Source organism: Symphalangus syndactylus, chromosome 17 (assembly GCF_028878055.3).
Source record: "Symphalangus syndactylus isolate Jambi chromosome 17, NHGRI_mSymSyn1-v2.1_pri, whole genome shotgun sequence".
Classification (NCBI taxonomy): domain Eukaryota; kingdom Metazoa; phylum Chordata; class Mammalia; order Primates; family Hylobatidae; genus Symphalangus; species Symphalangus syndactylus.
The window spans coordinates 59,025,247-59,043,672 of NC_072439.2; the positions used below are offsets into that span (position 1 = coordinate 59,025,247).

The window sequence follows — 18,426 nt, forward strand, 5'->3', positions numbered from 1 at the left end:
GTTGATAAGAGTCTCAGCAATATCCCCAAGAATCTTGATGTTCTTTCTGTCTCCATCCTGCTGCCCTCAGCACTGGCTTCAACCCAAAGCTAAGTCAAGTCCCTATAATCACAAGATGGCTGCAGTTCCTCCACCCTAGAGGCCACATTTGGATATGGTGCCTGCAGGCAGAAAGGAACTGGTTTTCTAGTGTCTTTTTAGAAGTGAGAAAAAAGAATTATCAGATGCCACCAAACAGCATTCTCCTTATATTTCCTTGTCTAGAACCCTTTACATATCCTCTCCTAAGTGAACCACTGGCAAGGGGAACAGGGCTGCTACAATTACCTTAGAACAAGCAAGATGTATCCTTAGAACAAATAATAATTGGGACTCTGATGGCCAGGAAATAAGCTGTAGTGAATGTTCAGAAGGTAACCAGTAGTGTTTGCTAAAGAGGTAGAGCATTAATGATGTGCTGAGAGCTTGATGAAATTTTCTACAAATTTTATTTTTAAGTACCATAATATCTAGATTCATTAAGGGAACATCTCCCTGAAATAATGAAAAATATGAAGACTATAAAATCTAGTTCTATTGCTTTTAAACATATATGGATATAAAATATACTTTTATTACTTTCATATATATATGAATATGTGTGTGTGTATAGATAGATTTAGATAGATAGATAGATAGATAGATAGATAGATAGATAGATAGATAGATGGAAGAGCTAGAGACAGGTAGCACAGAGAAAGATCTCCAGCACCTGAAGTCATTTAAGTGGCTCTATCTTTCCTAATTCACATTTCTAAAAATGGGCATTATGCCCATTTTTTAATTTTTAAGAAGGTCTTGTATATGTAGGAAACATCAGTTTTATAAACTGATAAAACATCATCAGCATTTCTGCAATTATATGGTAACTTCCAGGATAAAGATAGATAAATAAGCCTTAAAAGAAAGACTGTCATTTATGGTGAGAAATTTCTAGGAATTCCTGAAAGATAATACATAGAAAGGATAATAGAAAGGGTCAACTCTACTGAGGAATAACCCAGACGAAGAGCAATTGAGTGGTGATGCTGGTGGGCATGAGATAGACAGGACCTTCCTCAGAATTAATTAAAACACAGAGAAGGGAGTGAGACCTGGTGAATCATTGAAATAGTGGTTGTCACACTCCAATCTACATAAGAATCATGGGTAGTTTGCTAAAATTCTATATTACAGTATGGCCTCTCCCACAGACTCAGCCTCAGGACCAGATTTCTGGGCTCCTTTTCCACAGATAATCTGGTTCTATATTTATGTCTGGGGTGGCTCCAAGCAATCACATTTTTAATGCACTCCCCACATGATACTGATTCAGGTGGTCCAGTGAAACCCACTCTGAGGAATCGCATATGGACCATTTAAGCCAGCTGGCCCCTCATCAATACCCTGCAATCAATCAGCCCTGTGTGAAGCAGCATTTGCAGAAGCATCTATACTCAGACTAACACAATGAGTATGTGGACTAGAGTCAAACAGCCTGGCGCTACTGAATCCCAGGAGAGCCCAGGGTCCCCACAGCCCAAGACAAACCTCCAGTGCCCCCACCAGGTAGCATACCCTGCCCCTTCATCACACCTCTAAAAACAATCGAGGGCAAAAATAAACAGCAAAGCAGACAAGCAAACAGAGGATCTTAAGTCTGAGGATTCACACACAACCAAAGATTACTAGGTATGTGAAGAAACACCTCCCCGCAAGTCCCCCCAAAAAGTGGCTATGAATTCACACAGAAAATCCTTAACACCCTAGAAAATTGTTAAATAGCAAACAGATGACATTAGAATAAGTATAATTGATATCCCCCAAAGTATGTCCAGGATTGTAACCATAAAAGAACAGACGGTTATGGCAGGCTGTTAGGAATTCGGGAGATTAGAAATATCAGAAAAATGATCCCATTCATGCTAAAAATGAATACAAATGTACATACACATGCATATGGATTTAAATACATTGCATAAATGATAGGATTACAACAGTTACCTCTAGAAATGAAAGTGTGGGCTGTGTGGAAATTCTTATCTCACTCTATTATATATTGCTTGAATGCTTTACATTTTGGTTATATTTATTTTCATGTATGTGATAAGAACAAAATTTACTTAAAATGATTTATAATCTGTCACTAAGAATATGTCTAAGTGGTTGTGTAAAATATGTTTTCTGGCCGGGCGCGGTGCCTCACGCCTGTAATCTCAACACTTTAGGAGGCTGAGGCAGGTGGATCACCTGAGGTCAGGAGTTCGAGACCAGCCTGACCAATATGGTGAAACCTCGCCTTTACTAAAAATACAAAACTTATCCAGGCATGGTGGCAGGCGCCTGTGGTCCCAGCTACTCGGGAGGCTTGCTTCAACCCAGGAGAATTGCTTCAACCCAGGAGGCAGAGGTTGCAGTGAGCCAAGATCGCGACACCACACTCCAGCCTGGGTGACAGAGCGAGACTCGGTCTCAAAAAAAATTTTTTTAAAAAGTTTTCTAATTTAAGAACCTCTGTAATGTACTTACACTTTAATTCCTTTTTTTTCTAAGCAGGCTAACACAGGACTTACATTTTAATTTCATTAACAGTCACCTGCTGCTCATTTAACTGATAATTTGAACAATAGTAAACTTTTGACCATCACAAAGTACTAATTTTTAAAGCTCTTACTTGGCCTTTCAACAGCATCTGACAGTTGACCAATCTGTTCTTGGGACAGTCTCTATTATTGAGATATAAATATGAGCATTCTCCTGATTTTCCTCTCACCTTCCTGTTTACTCATGAAAATTTTTCCTGGCAAGCAGAAGGTGGCCTGGTGGCATTCCAGTGTCATTGTATAGATCCATTTTTCACATGGTCCTAACTTGAACAGGCTATGTTTATTTCATTTATTTATTCAATACAAAATGTTTACTGAGAGCCAGGACTATTGTGTGCAGGCACTAGATATTGGAGTAACAAGATTGGCACATTTCCATAGAGTTACTTTTCAGGCAATGCTAAGTGCTGCAAAAATATAAAATAGGCATAATAGAATGTGAGTAGTGGAGAGGGGTGGTATGCTTTTGACAGAGTGGTCAGAATGGCATCCCTGAGTAGATGATCTTTAAGATATGAATTCCAGAAAGGAGCTAGCCATGATTACATCTGGGAGGAAGGAGATCAAGACAAGACCCTACGTTTCTTGGAAATCAGTTTTACAAGTTCAAAAAACATGAAGGCCAGTTGTGGTGACAGAATAACGGCTCCCCAAAGAGTTTCATGTCCTAATCCCTGGAATCTGTATATTCCCTTACATGGCAAAAGGGACTTTGCAAATGCGATTAAGAATTTTGAGGCCAGGCATAGTGGCTCATACCTGTAATCCCAGCATTTTGGGAGACTGAGGCAGGTGGATCCCTTTAGGCCAGGAGTGTGACTTGGCCACCATGGTGAAACCCTGTCTCTATTAAAAAATACAAAAATTAGCTGAGTGTGATGGCACGCACCTGTAATTACAGCTACTCAGGAGGCTGAGGCACAAGAATCTCTTGAAACCTGGAGGCAGGGAGGCAGAGGCAGTAGTGAGGCAAGATTGTACCACTGCACTCCAGCCTGGGCAGCAAAGCGAGACTCTGTGTCAAAAAAAAAAAAAAGAGTTTTGAAATGGGGAAATTATCCTGGATTATGTGGGCAGGCCTAATGTAATCACAAGGATCCTTATAAGAGGAAGCAAGATGGTCAAAGTCACAAAAGCAGATGTGAGGATGAAAACAGAGGTTGCAGTGATGTGATTTGATGATGGAGGAAGGGGCTACAAGACAAGAAATACAGGTAGGCTCTAGAAGCTAGAACAGGTAAGGAAATGAATTCTCCCCTGGAGCCTTCAGAAGGAACATGACCTGGTGACACCTTGATTTTAGGACTTCTGACCTCCAGAACTGTGAAATAATAAATTTGTATTGCTTTAAAAAATTAAGCTTGTGGTCATTTGTTACAGCAGCAATAGGAAATTAAATTGACCAGTATTTCCCGAAGAGTTTCTGAGGAGTTTGGATTTATAAGGAGAGCAATGGGAAGCCTGGGGAGAATTCTAAGAGAGTAATCTAATCTGTTTTTTAAAAGGTCACTGTGGTTGCTCCTTCGAGAATGGAATGGAGTAGGAGTAAAAGCAATATCAGGGAGTCTGGGTGGAAGGCTGTGCATTCGTGCAAGTGAGAATTAATTATGATTTAGCCTAAGACTGTAGCATGGAGATGGAGAGAAATATGTATCAGAGGTCAATCTGATTTACTGATAGAGAAAATGTGACTGGGGAGCAAGGAGACTGGAAGTGAAAGGAAAGAATAAAGATGGGCTTGAGCCTTTTTGCATCAGGGTAGACAGTTGAGAGGCAGCAAAGTGCAGTGACTGAGAGCTCAGACTCCAGATCCAGACTGCTGGGGTTCAAATCCCAGCACTACAACTTAGTAGTTACTTCAACTTGGGCAAGTTTCTTTTCTCTTTGGTCTCAGTTCCCTAACACGTAAAATGGGAATAAGGGCTTCTTTTAGGAGTGCACAAGATACATAATGTGTTACCTATTACTATCATCATTGTGTTTGTTCCATTTATTGAAGTGGGAAATTCTGTGAAAGAAACAGATATAGGGAGTGGAGGAGTCAAAAACAATGCTTTTGATTTGTTAGATTTGAGATGCCTTTGAGACTGCACAGTGGAAATATCAAGGAGTTAGTTTAAGAATGGTTGTTTCATATAAGCGAATGGAGTGGCATATAGCATCACCTTTCAAAGTTGGGGGAAATAGCTAGCTATGGTATTGTATTTTATTGTATTGTATTGTATTGTATTGTATTGTATTGTATTGTATTGTATTGGCAGGAGCAGCAGGGACCTTTCTGAAGGTTTACTCATAGCAATTGAAGAGAAAGGATTACCACTATTTGCTAAAAGAAGGAATGCAATGCTTAAAGAGATGTAGGCATTCTTTCTATTCCATCCAATTTCTCCGTCCTAATGAAGGTGAAGATAACAATTGGATAATGAAGGGTAGACCATAAAAAGACTGGCTTAACTGGTGTGGGGCAGGGGAAGGAACCATGCTGAGGGGACTTCCTAGGATGCTAGGTGGCTTTAAAAAAATGCAGCCCAAATTTATTATCTATATAGTAAAATAACCACTAAAAGGAGTTCTTCTGTCCCTGCTTCTAGATTTGGGAAAGTGTACATAGCAGTCTGAACATATAGTGAAAGTTATGGTAGGGCTGCTGAATCTGAAAGGCATTTGTAAAAGAAACATTTTTGTTTGATTTCAAAGCAAATGTGTAAAACTTGGAAAATACAAGGATATACAAAAAAGTCATAGTTATATTTTGATATATTCTTCTAGTCCATTTTCCTTTTTAAAGTAATTTACATTTTATTTTCTTATCATTATGAATAGTAAAGTCCACAGTTCAGTTCCCAGGCAATATAAAAGTGAATGTTTTACATATAAGACACCTGCATGTAATGTGATAACATGGGGCTTTGGGGTTTTTTGTTTTTTGAGGTTTTTTGAGCCACTGTGATTTACTAAACTACTAAAAGGCCATCACACAATTTAAAACTGTGCAATCATAACAAGGCAATCTTCAAGCAATTAAAAACAACGAATTGTTGAACCAACCTGGGAGATCTACTGAGTAATCTGGCCTTTTAAGTAATGTCAAGTGGAAACCCTGTTTTCTCTTTCCATCTGAGGATCATTAAAAAGAAAAAACAAACCTAAACTAAACCAGAAACCACCTGTTCTGACTGAAAGTCAGGATTCAGTCCATGTGACTTGGAGACATACTCTTCAGCTGGTTGGCAGAGGCACTTTCCCTCCAACATGTGCAGGAGCACCAAGAGGTCTACCTCCATGCCTGCAGCCCCTTGTGCAAGCTCTGGAAAGTTGCCTGCTTCCCAAAGCACTGCTGCCAACAGACAAAGACCTCCACCACCTGCAAGTGCACATTGTGGAGATGGTTGGCCTTACAGCAGTAGATATCTATCTGGAACAGTACCAAAGTCAGCACCATGGACTTCCACTTAGGGCCCAGCCTCTGGCTCAGCTGATTAATCTGCCAGTTTGATGGAGAGCTGATGATGTGCGAGAGGATCCCAGTCATCATGTCACCTGCAGGCAGCTCAGTCATGGCTTTTTCCCTTGCTTTCTCCAGCTTCTCCCTTACCCACGAAAATTCCTGTAGAGAATCTAGGAAAGTATCAAATGCTTTAGGACCCCTGGAAAGTAGGCTATGCAGCAGCAGCATTGTTTTCTTGAGGGGTGTGGCTTTATCTTTAATTTCTTGGACATGGTTTTCTGTCAAGATTCCTTCCTGGTAAAGGTACTGAAGAACCAGTCCCTCCACCAATACCTCTGCACCCAGCTGCAGGCAAAGTAAGCAAAGCACTTATTTGTCTCTGGCCTCCATTTCTCAGTCTACAACAATGCATCTTTGATGTATCTTTGAGGGGGAGGGAACTCTAGTCCATTTTTCTAAGTAGTATGCATTTTTAACATAATTGGGAATATACTTTATGCACTGTTTTGGGTTGTTTTTGTTTTTTTGAGATGGAGTCTTGTACTGTCACCCAGGCAGGAGTGCAATGGTGCGATCTCGGCTCACTGCAACCTCCGCCTTCCGGGTTGACTCAATTCTTCTGCCTCAGCCTCCCGAGTAGCTGAGATTACAGGTGCACACCACCACACCCGGCTAATTTTTTGTATTTTTAGTAGAGACAGGGTTTCACTATGTTGGCCATGTTTGTCTTGAACTCTGACCTCATGATCCACCCGCCTTGGCTCCCAAAGTGCTGGGATTACAGGTGTGAGCCACCACGCCTGGCCACTTTATCTACTGTTTTGTGAACTTTTTGCTTAGTGATATATCCTGGACATTTTTCCATGTCATTACTTTATACATTTATGGAAAATTATTAAATGGCTACATAATATTCCAATCTATGGATGAACCATAACTTATTAACATCTTGTTTTTAGAATGTCCAAGTTTTTTATTTGTATAAGTAAGGCACTTGGAAAATTGATGTAGCTAAATCTATTCACACACAGTTATTTCTTTAGTGTAATTTTTGCTAGAATCAAACTTGAATATTTTTAAGGCTTTTAATGCATAATAACTCACTGTCCTCCAGTAAGCCTATACAGATATGTAATCTCAACAGTGTTTATAAATACTGATTTCTCTGCTTCCTGGACAATACTGGGTATTATAACTTTTAAAATTGATAAAATTTGTACCCCTGCATTTCTAGCTCCTTGTATTCTTTTCTTTGTGACTCATCTGAGCCTTTGCCCATTTTTCTAACTGTATGTTAATATTTTTCTATGTCTTCTTTTCTAATGTTTTATTTGGAAATAACTTCAAACTTACAAAAAGTTGTAAAAATAATAATAGTTCAAAGAGCACCCAGATAGTCTTTACCCATTTTCACTTAGTGTTAACATTTTAACTCATTTGCTTTCTCTCTCTCTCTCCCTCTTTACTCTCCTTCTTTTCCTCCCTCTCCCTCTCTCTCTGCACACACACAGACAGACACACACACACACACACAAAATTTTTTTTCCTGAACTGTTTTGAGTATAAGTTACATGCAACATAGCCCTTTACCTCTAGATACTTCAGCCAGCCTAATCAGTGTCATAAATTTACATACAGTACTTTAATCTACCATCCGTATTTCAATTTTGTCAGTTGACCTAATGATATCTTTTATAACATTTTCTCTTCTAGTACAGGATCCAATCTGGCGTTCGTCTATTCGGATATCTCTTTAGCCTCCTTTAATATAGAATATTTCCACATTTTGTCTTTGTCTTTTAATGACACTGAATTTTTTAAGAATGCAGAACCCCTCACACTTTTTAAAAATAAAAAAATTCTTCATTTTGTATTGGTCTGATGATTCCTCTCTATTAGATTAAGGATATGTATTCTTAGCCAGAAAACCACATAGGGGGTGATTTGTCCTCAGGGCATCACATCTGGAGGCACATGATAACAATTTGACCCCAACTGGTGATGTTAATTTTGATCACCTGATCAAGATGTTGCTCAATTTTTCTGCATAATTACTGGGGGGTTTGTTCTCTTTCAATTAATAAGAAGTCTAGAAGAGACACTTTAAATGAATGTAAATATACTACTTTTCACCAAAATTTATCTTTAGATATAGCATCCATTAGTGATTTTTGCCTGATCTCAGTTTTACTATAGTGATTGCTAAATGATGACTTTTTAAAATTCCAGATCATCCTCCCCATTTATTAGTTAGGCCTTAGCATTCTACTGTAAGCAAGATCCTACCTTCGTCTATTTATTTATTGTACAGACTCATCAATTCCTTTCTTTTAATGGCTTATAATTTATTACTGTACTGAATTATTTTGGTGCTCAGATTGTTCTAGGCTTAGTAAGTAGAAGCCCCTTCAAACTGGCTTTTCTGACATTAGAATATTATCTCATCATCTTTTGTAAACACTTTCTTACTTTCTGGCATCACAAGATATTTCAGATATATTTACTTTGCCCCAGCCTTGAAATCAGTTATTTCTGTGAGTAGTCCTGGTTCCTCTAGTAGGGAATGGTGATAGAAGCCCAAATCTGGATTCTGAATATGCTCATGTGCTACTTGATTGTAGTGATGGCTTCATGGGAATATACTTATGTTAAACATATCAAATTATACACTTTAAAGATGTGCAGTGCATTATATGTCAATACAATACCTTAATGGAGACATTTTTACAAAAATAGGGTAGTGGCAGAGAACATTTATAATGGCTTTAAAATAAAAGCAAAATGAAAATATAGTGTTCAGAGATAAAACTTAGATAATAAAGCCCTGAGGAAAATCAGTGATTACAATATTATTCATGAGAATGGTTACTTTTAGGGAGCAGGGAGTTGGCTATGATTGGAACCAGGGACAAAAGGACTTCTAGAGTAGCTGGTAAGGTTTTATTTTTTAACCTGGATGGTAATCACCAGACTATTCTTCTTATAATAATTCATTATATTATATAATTGTTTTATGCACTTTTCTGTGTCTTACAATTTTGTTATATTTTATAATAAAAAAGGTTTAAAAATAAATGAATATTGTGTATGTTCATGATGATTTTTACATTATTACTTAGTAGAAATTAAAGTCATTCTGCAAGGAGGGCATTGATAATCTTACATATTTCATTGTGTAATTTACAAGCTATTTTGAGATACTTTCAGATTATGACAACTAATGAGTAGTCTGAATAAATTTAAATTGGATATTAAATTTTTAATATATTAACCTTTTGAATATTGTTACAAAACCCAATCTCATAAGATCAAGGCAAAGGTTTCTTTCAGTTTTAGATCTTTCATTTGGTTATTTTTAATGGTTTTTATTTCCCTGCTGAGATTTCTCATCTTTTTATTAATTAGATTTTCCTTTATGTCTTTGAGCAGAGTTAATAATTGCTTCTTCAAAAATCTTTGTCTGCTCATTTCAATATCTGGGTCATCTCAGAGTCAGTTCCTATTAACTGTCTTTCTCTTTAGAATGAGTCACACTTTTCTGAATACTTTTTTACTATGTTCTGGACATTGTGAACATTATGTTATGGAGAGTCTGGATTCTGTTATATTTCTCCAAAAAATATTGTTGTCACTGTTGTTGTTGATAGTGGTGAAGTGGTGTTGCTTCACCTCAAATGGCAATCTCTGTCCAGAATAACAGCTCAGTCTCAGTTCAGTTCTTTTTCTTTAACTAGGCTGCTTGGAATCTGCTTAATACATGTGTAGTTTAGGGGCAGAATTTATATGGAGTATTTGGGACTCCCTTTCTCCGGCTCTTCCCTCTTCAGCATTCTTTCTTTACTTTCCAACAGCTGTGGTTGTTCCAAATACCATAGCCTCTGGTTCTATGGGCCAGAAAGACTGAAGATTTCTATAAGAGTTTTAGTTCCCCTGCAGGATGCTGACTGGGGGCTGCCCTCAAGGCTTAAAATTATTTTTAATAGCCCAACCCCATGCTGTCACCTCATTCCAAGTGTCAACTTTCCTCCAGAATCTCCCTGCTTTTAGTCACTTTCCAATACCTTCACATATTTGTTTATTTGTTTTTGTTTTTTAGTGTTGTGCAGAGTTTATACTTTTTATTTACATGCAAATCAGTCTGACAGAAGCTTTGTTTGCCAGTATAGAAGTAAACTGAATGTTTATTTCTTTAAACAAATAATAATATGAAGATGTTAAGAAATTTCTTCTATTGATGAGTAAAATAATGCTACAGAAAAACACATACTTTATTTTGAAATAATATATTTTAACTTCTTTTGTATTATTTTAGGAATAAATCTAATGAAGCTGATGACTGTCAAAGAGAACTTAAAAAACTGAAGTTTGAATCCATTATTTCTGAGTCACAGTATGCATTACCAATTTTTAAATTTATATTTTTAATAATTGAACTTAAAACTGTATTTAAGTAACATTTTATTTAAAAGGCACTTATCTTTTTTATTTTCTTATTGTTTACATATAAAATACCTAATTCAAGCTTATATTGTCTTGCAGTTGTTTATTGCTGTTGCCACTGCCTAGATGGGAAAATTTTAACATTACAGAACCATTCTTTTTTTAAAATTTTAAATTTTTTTTTTTTTTTTTTTGAGACGGAGTCTCGCTCTGTCGCCCAGGCTGGAGTGCAGTGGCGCAATCTCGGCTCACTGCAAGCTCCGCCTCCCGGGTTCACGCCATTCTCCTGCCTCAGCCTCCGAGTAGCTGGGACTACAGGCGCCCGCCACCGCGCCCGGCTAATTTTTTGTATTTTTTAGTAGAGACGGGGTTTCACCGTGGTCTCGATCTCCTGACCTCGTGATCCGCCCGCCTCGGCCTCCCAAAGTGCTGGGATTACAAGCGTGAGCCACCGCGCCCGGCCTAAAATTTTAAATTTTTTAAAGTTACAGTTATAATCTATAATTTCAAATGAGCTCTTCATATATCTTTGGTAAATATAAAATGTAGTATATAATGCATGTTGGTGGGTTTTTTCCTATTTCTTTTTAGGCATACTATGCTGCTTAAGGAAAAAGAAGACTCTTTAATGACTTGTCAACAGATATATAAAGCATTACAGGAAGAGCTGACTGCGAAAGAAAAGCAAGAAGAAGACATAAAGAGAAGAATTAACCTTGCAGAAAATGAACTGGAGATAACCAAAACTCTTCTGAATCAGACAAGGGAAGAGGTTTTAACACTGAAAAATGAAAGGTGCAGTAAACAATAATTTCTTACAAAAACACTTTATGTTTAAGTTAGTATTCCATATATATTTGCAACATCAGTGTCTGACATATTATAACAATAGTGAAATCACAGGACTAAAGATATGTTTCTCCTACAAGGTCATTGCATCCCACCACGTCATTTTACAAGTGATTAGACTGAAGCTCCAGTTGGTTACATGACTTGGTAAAGTTGCAGTTGGTGAAAGTAGGAATGAAGCCCAAGTTGCATTTGGTGTCAAATTCTTATTGAAAAAAAAAAAATCAGACCACGTGTGATACTTGTACTACTAAATTTCACCTGGGTCAGTGATTAGTGGATTCTATCATTTTTCCAACAGAAAACATCTTTTTATATCACTTTTTCCTTTTATTGGCTCCTGCTTTTCTTCTCTCCTCGTTGTCTGTCAGCACATCTTGTTGGAGGATATGGCACAAGCAAAGATACCTCCTTAGGTGGTATCGAGGATACTAAGAAGTACATTGGTCCAGGCTTCCAAGATACTTTTGTTTAGTTAATTTGTCTTTAACCTTATCTGTAATTAATATTTTAACCTTGCTTTCTTTCTTTTTGTTTTCATTTGCGTGCTATGTCTGCCCATTCTTTCTGAATCCTTTTGTTTTTAATGCATATCTGATATATAGCACAAATCTTAGGGTTTTTTTTGTTTGTTTCATTGATTTAAAAATCTGGGCTTCTTTAAGAGATTATTTCATTTACATTTACTGATATAATTATTATATCAACTAAGAACACAAGTTTCATAAGGGCAGGAATTTTTGTTTTGTATCATTTTCTGTGCACAGAAGGCACATGATAGGTTATTTGTTTTTCATTCTTCCTATCATTTTTATATTTTAGTTTATATTTTATTTTATGAATATAATTTAGAAGAGTTACAATCTTTCTTTTTTTTTAGTTCTCCTTTGCAAACCTGTTTGCTGAGTCTGGGGATGGGACCAGGGGAGTGGGTAGCAGTTATCTTAGAATTAGATTTTTTTTGTCTCAGAACTCTTTCTTGCCAACACCGTTCACTGGGCACCATATCTGTTTCTACACTAGGCAAGCAGCAAGTCTGTGTAGTTCATAGGGAAACAAGGCTTATCTCTCATCCATCCTGGGATGATTTTATAATTACTTATATTTTATTGAATAAGATTAGCAACTGCAGAGCTGATATCCCCCCACCATTTATTCTTCACCCTTCAACACTGAAAGTGTAGCCTCTACTTACCTGACTATTCCACCCCACCTCCTCTGCCATTTATTAGAAGCTGCAATTTTATAACAATGAAATGTATAAGAGCCAGGCTTATTAATAAAAAAAGGAATGATAGTTGAAAGATTCAGCATGTGTAAGCAGAGATAAAACCTATATATGCTAACATATATAGTCAGAAAGATTAAAATCAGTTATGTATTCTATACAAAGGACACACATCATACATCTTTGAAAAGACACCATGGAATAAATAAAAATTTTCAAAGTATTTGGTTTAGAACTTTGGTTATCTGAGCAGTTCCTATATTACCCAGAATATCATATTTCCAATGGTGCCAGATTAATTAGGCTTAATTGTTTAGTCAGATGAATGCTGTCTCCTTCACTGAAGTCATTGAGAAGAACCTGTCTTTGTCTAATTGTTTCTGGAACTCTTCTCCAAGGACTGGCTTAAGCACATGTTTTAGTCTCTTCGTCAGTATGACAGATCTTTATCCTTTAAGAATACGTTGGATATTTGAAACAGTCTCAGATAGGTCCAGTGAAAATAAGTCCAGTGAATATGATGGGAAATCAATCTGGGAAATACTATTGGGGATCAAAAATAAAGTAAATTTTTCCCTTTTTTCTATGCTTAATAAATTATCTCTGACTGCAGCTTGAAGAAGGGAGTTTTATGAATGCTTTGAGGATTAGCAACCTCAGTAGAATATATATATAGCTTTCTTGGGGAGTTGCTTTGAAATAGCATACACTTGGATGTATATGTTTTGCCATATTTTAAAAAAAATTATTATGACTATAATCTTACCCTCTAAATGTTGATTGAGAAGGACAGTTTCTATCAGCTTTCAGGGAATAGTGACATCACTGACCTAACTCCTATTCTTCTTCTTTTTTTTTTTTTTTGAGACGGAGTCTCGCTCTGTCGCCCAGGCTGGAGTGCAGTGGCGCGATCTCGGCTCACTGCAAGCTCCGCCTCCCGGGTTCACGCCATTCTCCTGCCTCAGCCTCTCCGAGTAGCTGGGACTACAGGCGCCCGCCACCATGCCCGGCTAATTTTTTGTATTTTTAGTAGAGACGGGGTTTCACCGTGGTCTCGATCGCCTGACCTCGTGATCCGCCCGCCTCGGCCTCCCAAAGTGCTGGGATTACAAGCGTGAGCCACCGCGCCCGGCCTCCTATTCTTCTTCTTTTCCTTTCTTTTTTTTCTTGTATTACTGCCCTTGTACCTTCTTTATTCTCTCGCTTTAGTCTATCCAGAATATACATTTACTTAGTAATTGGTGACACTAAGTTTACAGACATGATATCTGTCACATAATAAAAATAAAAATGACAGACACGGTGGCTCACACCTGTAAACCCAGTATTTTGGGAGGCCAAGGCAGGCAGATCACTTGAGGCCAGCAGTTTAAGACTAGCCTGGCCAAAATGGCAAAACCCCATCTCTACTAAAACTACCAAAATTAGCCGGGCATGGTGGCTCATGCCTATAATCCCAGCTACTCAGGAGGCTGAGGCACAAGAATCACTTGAACCTGGGAGGCAAAGATTGCAGTCAGCTGAGATCACGCCACTGTCCAGCCTGGGCAACAGAGTGAGACTCTGTCTCAAAATAAATAAATAAATAAATAAATTTTTTAAAAATGTGTTTGTAGACCAGTAAGTTATCATGTAATCACAGGGTTACTCCTAAACATAAGCATTGCCTTCTTCTTTTTTCTAGGCTACTTTCAGATTTTGTCTGCCTTGTCCTCTAACTGCCCAGAGCCTGCCACACATATCCACTCAATAAATATTTGTTGAGTGAGTGAATGAATGGATCATTTTGGGTAATTCAGCCAATCTGTCAATTATTTATTGGGCATTTATTATATGCCAGGTACTTTGTACCCTGGGTACATAGTACATAGCTTATATTTTAAGGGTAGAGACAAACAGTAAAACAAAAAAGTAGAGAACTGACTAGAATAATTATAAATTGTGATAATGGATATGAAGTAGTAGAAATTGATAGAAGAGGTGCCTGCTTTGGCTAGGGTGGTCATAAAAGTGACTTTGAAGATGATACTCTGCCCGTTTCCTAAAGGAAGACCAGTGGAAGTTACCAGGCCAAGAGCCAGGGAGGAACTTTACAAGCAAAAGACAAATTGGTGAGTTCTGAGAAAGGACAGCAGGGTAGCATGGCTGTGGCATAGTAAGTGTGAGCGGTGCAGGCAGGGTCACATCATGCAGGGACTTGCAGGCCTTTGGGAGTTTGGGTGCTGTTTTCAGCGCAATGAAGAGAACCATTGAAGGTATTTAAGCAGAAGAGTGACACTGTAGAAAGATCATTCTGGGTGCTGGACAGAGAAGGTATTGGCAATGGGAGCAAGTCAGGACATTTACTGTTTTGATAAAGGATTTTATAGGTAGTGAAGCCTAAGAGATATGAGAAATATGAGAATCTCCAGCTCCTACCCCCTGTCAGTTTCTGTTGGGTTAAGTGTCTATGTCAAGTGGGTAGTAGTAAAATAGCCACGGCTTACATGGTGAGCCTAAGGGTTAAAAAGATCTTCTCAGCCAGGCACGGTGGCTCATTCCTGTGATTCCAGCACTCTGGGAGGCCGAGGTGGATGGATCATCTAAGGTCAGTGGTTTGTGAACAGCCTGGCCAACATAGTGAAACCCCATCTCTTCTAAAAGTACAAAAATTAGCTGAGCGTGATGGCGGGCGCCTGTAATCCCGGCTACCTGGGAGGCTGAGGCAGGAGAATCGTCTCAACCTGGGAGGCGGAGGTTGCAGTGAGCCGAGACTGCACCATTGCACTCCAGCCTGGGCAACAAGAGCAAAACTCCATTTAAAAACAAAAAAATAAAGATATTCTGAAGAACAAATGACCTTCAGAACATTTGACATTACTGTCCTAACTTGTCTTGAAACGGTGGTGTTTTGGCTCTAGGGCAACCTGTTATTCGGTCTCTTTTCTAGCTGTTTTGGTTCTTTCCCCTTCCCTCCTGTGATCACCTGATTGCAGACATTCCTTAAAATTCACACTTGAACTTGACTTTCCTCTTTCTACTTTTTTCCTTCAGAAAACTGACCCTGTCTCAGCTTAGCAAGTTTGCTCTTGAAGCTTTGATTTGAAGCACCAATGGGACTTTTAAATAAGAAATTTCCTTAAGCAGTTGGAGGTGTGAACGTCCCTCCAAAAGAAGCAGCTGGGCTCAGGAAACACTTTTAATATAGAGATGCTTGATAATACCCTAGGAGATTATGGTTCAGTAGGTCTGGGTAGTGCCTAGGAATCTGCCACTTGGCAAAGTACCAAACCACTGCTATGGAAGTATTGCAACGAAGTAGGCTACCAGATGTGCTCACCAAAGGCCAGAACCCCATTCACTCCCACTGACTGGGTGTGCTTTCGTAAATCTAAGCAGTGTCAGATACACACCAACCTTCCTCCCTGACCCCTCAGGAGAGCAGAGCCCTTGCTGAGGTCACAAATTGTGCAGTTTAGAAGCTGTGTAGTTTCAGAAGAGGAGAAAATGATGTAAAAAGCCAGAGGTGACCCTAGAAAAAAACTAGCAGAACTTCTGAATTTGGAGAAATAAGGAAGTTAGTAACTAGGAAATAGTTCATTGATTAGTACAAATCTATTTATTTGGGCATTGCTTGCTTCCCCACACTCAGCTGAGAAAGTGGAAGGTAGAGAAGAATCTTCAATGAAAGGAAAAGAAAGGTCTTCTCGAATCATGGGATTCTGCAGGTGAAGACAGTCTGGCCAGCTTGGTCATGGACACACTGGGACTGGTGAAAGGGGTTTCCTTTATGGATGGAGAGGGATGCAGCAAGGCATAAGGATGATGTCAGAGAAAAGTGTGGCCTTTTTTTAAATTCTTGTAAAGACAGCCCTCAGCTCCCATCCTACTGGGACACAAGGTCTTGGTGGCCAAGGCCAGAACTCTGCCCAGAACTGTGAATGTGCAACACTCCTTCAGGCATATTGTGGGTTAAAAAGTGTCCTGTGGGCTGACGGGGGCACCTAATTGCATCCTTAGGGAAAACTATTTCTATCGTAAGAAATGTCCTGAATTCTCTATAACAAATGTACAAATATATTTTATAAGGACATATGTGTTTAAGCTTGAAGACTGCCTACATATGGCACTTGGAGAAATTCGCTTACACCGGCATGTGGCCTACAACCATACAGCCAGAACACACACTGTTTATAATAGCTCTCATACCCTTTGCATTCTTAGATGCTGTATTATCTTTATCTTGGTAAACTCCAAGAAAAAATACAGAAAAAGATTTATTGTGATCAATTTGCCCATAACATGATGGGAATAATGAAGAGTGTTGTTAGAGGAAAAGCTTAGTCATAATTAAAGTTAGGTGCAAGTTGCTTATGTGTAAATTATTCTGAGATATAAATAATATACATCTGCATCTGTTTGACTCTGTATTAAGTATTAAGATACTTATGTATCTTACATGCAGTTTACTAAATTGTCCCCATTTCTCCATAAAGCATAATTTTTAGGCTACAGGGAAGGGTTTTATCCACTTCCCTCACCCTCACCTGCATTACATTAACTTCTCTTTTGGCCTCTCCTCTCTCCTTCATCTTTTTCTTTTTAGTCAAAAGCTAAGAACCCTCACTGATAAGGTTTGGCTGTGTCCCCACCCAAATTTCATCTTGAATTGTAGTTCTCATAATCCCCATGTGTCATGGGAGGGACCCAGTGGTGGTGATTGAATCATGGGGGCAGTTACCCCATGCAGTTCTTGTGATAGTGAGTGAGTTCTCACGAGATCTGATGGTTTTATAAGGGGCTTTTCCCCCTTTGCCCGGCACTCACTCCATCCTGCCGCCCTGTGAAGAAGGTGTCTGCTTCTCCTTTGCCTTACTCCATGATTGTAAGTTTCCAGAGGCCTCCCCAGCAATGTGGAACTGTGAGTCAATTAAACCTCTTTCCTTTATAAATTACCCAGTCTCAGGCAGTTCTTTATAGCAGCATGAGAACAGACAGACAATACACTCACTTCAGAAAAGTATACACAAAACCCAGCACCTTATTTCAAGAGGTTCATAGAGTCTCCTGTTTTCAAATATATGGCAGGACCTCATGATTAAACATACCTGCTTTCTCATTTTCTCTCTATCCCTCCTTCTGTCTCCTCTCTCCTTCCCTCCCTTTTTCTCCCCTCCCGTTTTCCTTTCCCTTTCTCAAGCTCTTTCACCTATCCACAGGTTTCACAATGAGGAGCCCTCTAAGTGCTTCTGTAGACATTATCTTATCTTGCCTTCACGGCACCCTGTGCACAATGCCATGCACCATTTTGTGAGGCTCAGTGGAAGGGCTACGGGGGACAGGAGGCCAGCCTGGGCTCTGCCATCATAGCTACTTGCCAGAGGAAGGGGTTCACTTTTCTTGCATAAGTTTGCCATCTCTCGTTACCAAGCCCGGTGTCCATAGGTCTTCCCTCAGACCGAGGGAGCACTTTTTCTAATTCACCAACCCAGAAGAAAGCCATTTCCAAATTTGCACAAGGGCACTGGCTAGCAGAGCTGTGGCCTGCCACACCTGCCTCACTGGTGAAGGAGGTGTCATTTTCCACATTTTGGAGATGAGGACATTAATGTTAATTTAACTGAGGCTAAATTTCTTGCTCAGGGTGACATCATTGGCAAAGACAGAAATCAAGCTCTGTTGGGTCTGACCTTATAACTCATGTTCTCTTCTCTACTGTTTGCACAATTCCCTAAGTATTTGTCTTGAAGGGCTAAGTTTTGTCATCGTTTCTCAGTGTGACATCTTTCTGAACCATGTTGTAACACTGAGTCTTTAGGAGACTCACAGCCCTGCAGAAAGCAATGCTCTTTTTGTGT

The 18,426-nt window shown here is 38.9% G+C and overlaps 1 protein-coding gene and 1 pseudogene across 1 annotated transcript in view; one reads left to right on the forward strand and one right to left on the reverse strand.

Annotated features, from left to right (window-relative positions):
* LEKR1 (leucine, glutamate and lysine rich 1) overlaps positions 1-18,426 on the forward strand; it is a 227,132-nt gene that overhangs the window by 150,054 nt on the left and 58,652 nt on the right. The window contains 2 exon segments of the mRNA XM_063620289.1: positions 10,385-10,462; positions 11,104-11,307. Of these exon segments, the coding sequence (XP_063476359.1) occupies positions 10,385-10,462; positions 11,104-11,307 (282 nt within the window).
* On the reverse strand, positions 5,771-6,462 carry LOC134733264 (death domain-containing protein CRADD-like; annotated as a pseudogene).